Source organism: Etheostoma spectabile, chromosome 9 (genome assembly GCF_008692095.1).
Source record: "Etheostoma spectabile isolate EspeVRDwgs_2016 chromosome 9, UIUC_Espe_1.0, whole genome shotgun sequence".
Lineage (NCBI taxonomy): Eukaryota > Metazoa > Chordata > Actinopteri > Perciformes > Percidae > Etheostoma > Etheostoma spectabile.
This window is the reverse complement of record NC_045741.1, coordinates 19,128,991-19,138,750: the sequence shown is the minus strand read 5'-3', so window position 1 is coordinate 19,138,750 and position 9,760 is coordinate 19,128,991. Positions and strand designations below refer to the sequence as shown.

The 9,760-nt window shown below is 38.2% G+C and overlaps 1 protein-coding gene across 2 annotated transcripts in view; it reads left to right on the top strand.

Annotated features, from left to right (window-relative positions):
- The window catches only part of LOC116696222 (ankyrin repeat domain-containing protein 13C), a 31,724-nt gene that overhangs the window by 3,449 nt on the left and 18,515 nt on the right, over positions 1-9,760 (top strand). For both annotated transcript variants that reach the window (XM_032527043.1, XM_032527044.1), the window contains exons 2-3: positions 38-79; positions 8,989-9,093. In XM_032527043.1, the coding sequence (XP_032382934.1) occupies positions 38-79; positions 8,989-9,093 (147 nt within the window). The remainder of the gene's footprint in view (positions 1-37; positions 80-8,988; positions 9,094-9,760) is intronic.

Here is a 9,760-nt window from a genome sequence, read left to right as displayed (position 1 = left end):
GCCGACAAATTCTTTTTTCTTTTTTTCTCTACTTCAGGAAACACACCATTGCATCTCGCCGTCATGATGGGGCACAAAGGTGAGTCAATTTTTAAAGCATTTAACATTTTTTTATGTTTATTTTTTAAACATACACTGTATGTCCGTCTCTGTGGTGTTCTAAATGAATCGCTGCATGTCTTTGTCTTTTGTTTTTGTTTCTGTTTCTGTTTATTAGCTTGTGTGTTTCAGTTTGTTTGCCCATCTTTGTGTGTGCATTTGTCTTGCTAAGCACCACCATGCATTTATCACAGATCACCATACAAAAATGTATAGAGAAATAACATATTTAATCAGTTTGGGGTTAGGTAATGATGGCACTGCAATAAATAGGATCCTCTCAGTGGCTAAAGTGTTGTTCAAAGTTGTTCTGATTGATGTTCCACCGCTGGCTCAAAGACTAATAGTTAGAGGGTGGCAAACATGATAATTAGTTATGATAAGAGATGTAATAATATTTGCTTAGTGTGTATCAGGAAGTGTAACAAGTTATGTATTTATGTAACCTGTCCTAGAATAACAATCAGTTTGGAGTGTATGATGAGTATGTCATGATGTATCAAGTCTTTACATGACTTTATTCTTAGCTGAATTGCACTGGCTGGACTGAAAGCATGTGCATACAATATTAATGCAATGCAAGGAGACTTCAGAACATGCTGTTGAAAAATTAATCCCCCCTCTTTTGCTGCAGGTTCTCAGTGAACAAATCAAGCATAGGGTTACTCGAACTGCACATTCCCATTTGTTTAGTGGCTGTCGTTGGAGCATGGTTTTCAATGGATTTAACATTTGCAAAGTTCAATCCCTGTTGACGGGAGTGAAGGCTCTGCCACTGCCTATGAGTGATCCAGACAGTGGATTGCCAAAGTGTATTGGTGGATGGGATGCTATGGAATTGATTGTGCTAATGAGGTTGCCTATCTCTTGCCTGCTGCTAGCCTGTCCTCCAGGGATGCTCAGGCCAGACGGGCTGAAATATACAGCATGAGATCATAGTCTGGGTGTGGCTGGTCTGTTGGGATTGAGAGGACAAGGCTCTCTTTGTGTATGGCATAATGTGTGTTTGTTATTAACTAGACTAGTAATTCCAGTGATGCATGTCTACACTCCCTTCAATTTGAGGTTTTACTGTTGTACAGGTGAAAAATACCTTGCAGAAGGAGAGAGACCACTTTTGTCACTAACAGCCAAAACCAGAACATAATGCAGTTCATTGTTCTGATTCTTCTATTGGTAACAAATATGTTCATAACTATAGGTGCAAAATTAAATGAACATTTGTCCCAATAGGAATATCTGCATAGCAGTGTGGACATGTTTCTTGTGAGATAATACAGTGTCCTCCCCAACTCTCTTAATAATTATAACTTGGTTCAGCACATGGAGGCATAATTCTTTATCCTCTTGTTTTGACCTTTGTGGAAAAATGGATTATACGGTCTCTGTTACTAGTAGAGGGAGCTTTTTTCTCTGGGGTTTGCTAATAGTATTTAGGCAAAATGTGCACAGCTTCTGCAACTAACAATTATTTCATCATTAATTAGTCTGCCAATTATTTTCTCAATTGATTTTGTGGTACTGAAAAATAGCCATTACAGTTTCTCTGAAATCTTCAAAAGTTTTGTTTTGTATGACCAACACTCCACAACCCAAAATCATACAGCTTAAATGATATAAATCAAACAAAAATAGTAATTTTTTATACTGGAGAAGATGTAACCAGAGAATGATTGGCATTTTTGGTTTAAAAAGGACTTAATGACTCATTGATCTGTTAATTAACTAATCAACAATTAATCAACTAATTGTTTCAGCTCTAGATAAATAGGACTGGATTTTTATATTCAATAGATACTCTTCAGGTTACTATCTGATTCATTATTTGCAGTGTGTACCGAAACTTGAAGTGCACTACTGTATTTCACACAAGATGACACCATGGTCAGAGGTATAGGCTTAACAGTTTTCTCCCTTTTCCTTTTTTTCCCAGTGGTTGCAATATGTGTTCTTGTGGCCACAAAGATAAAATCACTAGATATTTTAAATTGGTATCAGATAGACCATAAGACAACCTAGTGAGTGTTTGAAACCAGAGTGCCAATCTGGCAGGGTTAGTCTTCCTCAGAAACTGCACATAAGCACATTTTATCAGATCATCTCTAAAAAACATGCAGCCTGTTTAATCAAGATGTACAATAACATTCATTTTGTCTGTAGAAAAAACACAGTATTGTTTTGAGACAATCTACAAAGCAAACCAGGTGATGTTAAAGAGTGTCAGTTTTGCCTGAGATTGCAACAATGTGACTCTTGAACTGCCGTTTGATTCAGTCACTAAGTGTGTGATCGATGGCAAGGAAATGAGCGGAAACCATTTTATAGAATAGGTGGTGATGGTGTGGGTTTTAATAGCCCACAGAGCCTCTTGAAAAGTGCCCCATCTGCAGCCACTGCACGTATTATTTCTCCATTCTGCTCTGCCTCCCTCATTCTTCTGTTAGAGTTGTATGTGACTCGAGCAGGACTGCCGTACAGCTGCTGCACATACAATCAACCTAGAGACCCACAGGGAGACTTCCTGGGATCGAATTAGACAGCAAAACATTGGTATTGAGTTCTAGGCTAACTGTTATTGGATCCAGCAGCTCTTTCCGATTTGATTTAAATTAATCACCTGCTGTTCTTTGATTATTCTTTCCCAGCTTTCTACTAGGAAAATACAAAGTAAAAACACCAACTCAAAAGAACCGTATATATTACATTGTATTATAACTGTATCATATGACATAGAGCTGAGCCAACTAGTCATGTTATTGGTAAGTTCAGAGACAGAAAAAACTTTTTTTTTTAAAGATTTTCTGGGGAAAGTATTACCCCCTTTTCAGGTAAACTGGCAGTAGAGGTAAGTAAAATGAGGTAGAGGTAAGGAAATGAAGGAATAGAGAAATGGGGAATTGCATAAATTACAGGTTCCTAACTGGATGTAAATCAGGGATGTGGTTGGTGTTTAACTCAGGCCCCCAGGGCACCCTAATCAACAACTAGCTTAATAACCAATTCATTGTCTCAGTAATTTTTAAGCAAAAATACAAGCCTTTTCTAGCTTCTCAAATGTTAGAATTTCTTCTCATCTTTACAATCTTTGTTACTATCATTGTTGGTTGGGAACAACAATGAATAATGTTTTTGCTAGGGTTTAGTAAAATTATGATATTCATAATCTTTTACCATTTTCAGTTTTTTTTTTTTAATTTTTAACTTCTTTTTAACTACAATAACAAATAAGCAAAAAAAATAAAGAACAAATAAAGATCAAAAATAGAGAATAAAAGTGAACTGACAGGTTTGCAAGGTTTACACAGGCCATGCATCAGTGCAAGATGGAGTAATCGTTCACACAGACATTGAGCTACTCTTTAAATGATATGAAGTCCACCTTTCCCAGTACTTTGTATACTGTTCAGCCCGTAGTCTTAGGGTAAAAGTCGATAAGTCCAACTGGGATTTTACCCAAATACAGTGTAATAAAAAAAAATCAACTTTTAAACCAAAGATTGACCGAAGTTCTCCAGCAAGGCCTTGCCAATATGCTTGAATAAGGGGCAGGACCAGAATATATGAAAGGGATCTGCCTTGACTGCCCACATTGTCTGCAGCATTTATCCTGTCTCTGGAAACCCTGCTGTTTAGATTTCAATTTAGGGTTTGTTCTTCCTCACCTTCAGGAATTCCGTAAATGCGGGTATTATTTCGCCGTGACAGAGCTTCCAAATCTATCAATTTTGTTTGCATGGATTCCTGTTTCTGCTGCATTTGTTGGAGTGAGTCCTCCAGGTTGAGGTTACGCTCCAGTTCGGCCTCTTTAACTCGTGTTGTTGCGTTTTTCAAGTCCCTTAATTTCGTCTTGAAGTTCAGTCAGCTCCTTCTTCACATCCTCTCTCAACGTAGACCAGAACAAGTGCAGCTCACTCTTCACGTCGGACCTTAATCTCTGCGTGGATGCTAGCTAGGAGGCTAGTTTCAGCCGGATCACGTTCGGCGGGGCTAGATGAGCTAAGATTAACGTCTGTCACTGCCCAATGTGAGGAGAGTGCAGATTTGAGTCATGCATGCGTCACTTTGCAACGAGTGAAGCTGTGAGTTGCGCATGCGCCATTTTGCGACAAGAAGCAAGCTAGCATATAAAATGCTAACGAGAGACTTCTGTAATGTCAATACAGTAAAAATAATGTTAGCAATCAAACAACCATAGATGGCTTAAACGTTTTTGAAATGATTCCCATCTTCTGTTTGTAATGAGAAAAGTTTATTATTTCATGGATTTCACAAATTTCAGTATGGCAGTTATGTCGTAAACCGTTTCAATCGGAGCATGTGCAACTAACATCTGCACTCGACCACAACCGGTATGACTCAACTCTCATTGGGTATGGCGCGCCATAAAGCGTCTACATCTGAACATGCGCAACTCAAATCTGCACTCTCCTCATATTGGGCAGTGACATCGTCGCTCTCCGTGGCCATTTTATCCTATTTTCCAGTTCTTTCTGTCATCTTATTTTTAGCTTTGCTGATTTTGTCCCCTTCCATAGTATAACAGTGATATTACAGCGTCAAAGCACTTGTATCTGGTAAAATAATCCGTGTTTCGGGGAGAGTGTTCAGTCATACTGCCATCTTGTCAGATAAATTCAGATAGACTAAATTGTTAGTTACAGGTCTTATATAATAGCTCTACTATTTAAAATTGGAATCTTTACTTACCATAGTCATAATTAGCGCCTAACTCCTGGGATTGTTCCCCAAATACTTTAGATTTATCTTAATTTAATAATGTGAATCAGTAGTACAAACATTTGACACATATTTAAATGATATAAAACCAATGCTTATGTGTCCATACATTATGGTGACTCCAATCATTCAAATAGTTTTGTCAATATCGGATAATCCTTAAAGCCACGTAGTCCACTCCTTGTACCTGAAAGTGTGAAGCCAGACCAGAAGCGAGCAGGTTGGCAGCTCAGTACACATGGCCTTGCTGTTCTCTTCATGGTGATATAATGTATATCTGCTAAATGTAGTCATTATTATTACACAGTCATTGCTTTTAGCAGGGTGATATATAGGTCAAAGACCAGAGGGAATGCACGGCTTACGTCAGAAAGCAAACCACTCGTGCGCTTGGGCCGCTTGTATTTTCTCGACATCAACCTCTGTTTTCAGCTTCTTCATCCCCGAGCCCAGGCGCAGATTGCACTAATGCATAAACACAGGATTGCTTTTTTGTTTGCTGATGTAAGGCTCTTTTGTGAGGCACTCTGCAGTTACATCCACCATTTCTGGTGCCAACGCAACTTCTTTATTTAATTAAAGAATGGGATATGCATGATGTTAGTCAGTCTTTCTGAAGTGCTGAGCATTGTACAATATTCATAGCTTAACATGCAGCTCAGGTTGAGCAGAATTAGGCAGAAATGTAATAAGAAAACTAATTCAGACAAGTCATGAGAAAAGTCTTTGAACCTCAGCTGCTCCCCTGGGGTGAACACAATGACTTCCCATTGGCCTGACTTTGTTCATTTAATTTTCTTTGCCATGCTTCCACCAGGAAGCAAGCTGTACATTACAACAATAGTGTTAATAGATAATTGGTTCTGTAAAGAATATAAATTAAGTGCTTTGAGTGCTGTCACAAAACACCTTTTTATTTTTCTGTAACTACACTACTGGGATAGCCACACTCCTCTTTGTTGTGTGGGTAATACGTTTAATTAGGACAAGTTTCAAAATGTATTCCTCTTTGTCATAAAGAATGCATGAGACCCTGGCCTCTTTCTCATCAATAAAACATTATGAGTATGTATCAGAGGGGCAATGTGGTATTTTAGACTTGATATTTGGTAATGTGTTAAGCGCTCTGTTAAAAGGCTGAAGTTTTTATTTCTAGTTCTAGGCACCTGGTTGGCTCTGTGATTACACAATTTAAAGCAGTTTTTAATAGCTTTCATACTGATGTTAAGCAGAGAAAAAGATGTCTGAACATGAAGGTGGTAACTCATTTGAATTTGTTTACATGACTAATAGGTTGACTCAAAGGTTTGCAATGAAAGAAGGGCGGATTGCTGCTCACAGGCCTGGGACTTTGACGGCTCCTGTCCAGCTCTGAGACCGAGCCGTACAGACGGCAACACTGTAATGAATGATGTAATGACAAAACTGACAGTTGAGCCGGAACAACAGGCTTCATTTTGGCTTGCTGTTGTATGTTGACAAGCTCCTCAGAGAGCAAAGGGATTCTGCTGATCTTGCCATTGAAAGAGGGATGAGGCTCTCTGGCTGTTTTCCCATTGTTGGAATACAAGCACAGCTCTGAGGGTTACTCTACACCATTCCAGGGGATGTTTTGACATTTTATTCCTAAGAAGTCTTCCTCATTTTTTAGCAGATTAGACTAAAGTAAGATGCTGAGTCTTTTGTAATCGTAGGTCCCATATGGCTCTTTGGTTAATGGGTCAACTGACATCTCAATCCTACGCACAATTTGACCCTCTATATAACCAGGATTAATTTCTATAATTGATTTGAACCTACAGGAAACAACTTTAGCTTATTGGTTATAGCAGTCAAACAATATGTGTATTTAAAATATACTGCAAAGTGATCAGATAAGTTTGTGATAAAAGTGTGATTAGATTAAACAGAAGTATGCAGCAGCATTTGTCCAGTAACAGGCAGCAAAGATGGAAAAATAAAGCCAGTAAAAGTGTCTCATTTTTTGTTGGTTTGTCTCGTAAAGATGAGCTGGACACAATATTAGAGCTAGGCACAGTGTCGGTATGGTGTTAAAGTGAGTTTGAATGAAATGTGTTTGCCTCTATAGCGATGTTAAAGGTGATGACAAGAAACCGCTCATGGGGAATGTAGAATGTTGTTGTTTGGTCTATCTCAACTTCTTGAATTCCTTCCAGGATAAAGTACATTTTTTTGTTGTCACATATACATGTCCTGTGAATTTTTGTCAAAATCAAACCAAAACATAATATTATATACAGTATATAATAGCTCTACTACTCAAAATTGGAATCTTACCATAGTCATAATAAGAACCTAACTCTTTGTATTGTTTGCCGAATACTTTAGATTTATCTTAATTTAATAATGTGAATCAGTAGTACAAAAATTTGACACATATTTGAATTATATAAAACCAATGATTATGTGTCCATACATTATGGTGACTCAATCATTCAAATAGTTTTGTCAATATCGGATAATCCTTAAAGCCACATAGTCCACTCCTTGTACCTGAAAGTGTGAAGCCAGACCATAAGCGAGCAGGTTGGCAGCTCATTAGCAACATTAGAGCTAGGCACAGTGTCGGTATGGAGTTAAAGTGAGTTTGAATGAAATGTGTATGCCTCTATAGCAACGTTAAAGGTGATGACAAGAAGCAGCTCAAGTGGAATGTGGAATGTTGTTGTTTGGTCTGTCTCAACTTATTGAATTCCTTCCAGGATATAGTAAAAAAAAATTGTTTCAAACATACATGGCCTGTGCATTTTTTGTCAAAGTCAAACCAAAACATAATTTTCCTTCTTCTGTGTCTTAACATTTTGTATTCATGCATTGTAGATGTGTAGCATCAGGACAATAGGAAAACAAATGAGGAAGGCCATTAGAGCTTGTTCCTCCATTGGTGTTTGGTCTTTAATAAAGGTTATTTTTTGCTAAATACCACACCATTTTTCTGTTCCGTCTGTTTCTCTGTATATATTTTTATCTTTCTAGTTAAAAACAAAACCAATTTCTTAGTACTTGCGAGTTGTCTCTGAGGGATCCACGCTGATATGTTTTCATTTTAAAACGCATCACTTTTGCTACGTTTATTCCTCGCGTAGATTCTACTCTAAAACGCTGCTTAAGCAGTTTTTGTTTGAAAATGATGGTGTTACATTTCTGTCAGGATAGGCGTAAACGGAGACTTTTGAAAATGATGACCCAGACACCCATGTTCACTTTCTTTGTCACACCCCTATTACCTGACTCTTTTCCAGAAGAAAAAAACAACAGCCTTGACGGACTACTGGTAGTTAATTATACATGGATAACATGGGCATCGCTAACTTTGTTGTCGATGCTGGCAGCTGATGTGCGGTTAAATTGTGCATTTGATAATGCTGCTACATGTGCAGGAGGCAAGCTATTATTTGAGTGATTTACAAGAATTCCCGTTATCAGCGGTGTACAATGGTCCACACATGCACAGCATACATGAATGGTCATGTGCATCTTCAGGCGTGTGTGGATGGAGTTTATTTCTAAAACTGGGCTAAAACATCTTTGCATGGAGATTTGGATGTAGGTGCAGAGTCTTGTTTTAGTTTTTTAATGGGGCTGCAATCATCACTTGGGAGGAATTTGTTCATATTTTTATTACCTCTCTTTCTATTGCCTAAATTAAATGTGTCTCCAGTGCCTCCTGTTTAAGCAGAAAGCAGCAGCATTTTAATTGATGGTCAGAGAAAAAAAACACTTTGGATGTTGCTTTACTAAGTGCGTTTACATGGACATGAATAACCCGTTTGTGAAGCGTATCCTAGTTATGATCATATTTGGCATATCGTGTTTAGACCCCATATCCCATGTATGTCCCATCCCATGTTTAGCTCAAACACAAGGGTTATATTCCAAGGATCCTAACTTCCAAAAAGCTACAGACTTAAAACAAGCAGACCTTTATGTAAGGCACATTTTTATGTTAAGATCTCTCTCTCTCTCCCCCCTTGTGTTGTTTGTGCTGCTGGTCTGTTATTTGCGACCTGTATGTGTTGTTATTGTCTTAATTGTGACATTCGACTTGATGTAAAACTCTTCATTTAAAGAAAGTTGGTATGAGTTAGGTAATTATCTACATATCTGACCATTTTCCTGTGCCTCTTACAGAGTGTGCCCACCTGCTTCTGGCCCACAATGCACCGGTGAAGGTGAAGAACGGTCAGGGATGGAGCCCCCTTGCTGAGGCAATTAGCTACGGAGACCGACAAATGAGTAAGTATCCCTGACTGCTTCTACTTGGCAATCCACTGAAACCCCACCACCACTGCTACATACTGAGATAATGTTGGTCAGCCAACTTATTTACTGAAATCAATGTGGCTTCAGTACGGTTTCAGTTTGGGTTTTCCCGTTTGAAAACAGTGACTGGGGAGACAAAAAGGTCCGATCAACAGATGCAAATCAACACTTTCCTCTGCACATTCTTCCACGCCGCTGCCTCCACGAGAGGGCACGACACCAGCATGCCTCCTTTGTCCCTTAATAAGAGAGGGGACATTCCTCAAAGCCCTCTGGCTTTTTTGTTCTGATGAAAGGCAATTCATTAGATGCTTCTCTCTTTCCTCATAGGCTGATTATGATCAAGCCCCTGTCACTCCCATATTCTACCCTTAGTTCATAGTGGCTCAAATTTAATATAATAATAAGAAATTATTTTATTATTATTATTTTTTTATTTTTTTATTGCCATTTTCATTTCCAATTCTATATATCCACTTAAGTGAAACTAATCATGTCAGTTTTTCTAGATACTGGGTGTTAGATGGGAAAATCTTTGTACACTTTAATACACAGTTTAATTTTTAACATATTGAAATTTTAACTTCTGCTCATAAGCATTTCACAAATGTGCTTTGAAAGCACACCTCCATTCACAAAA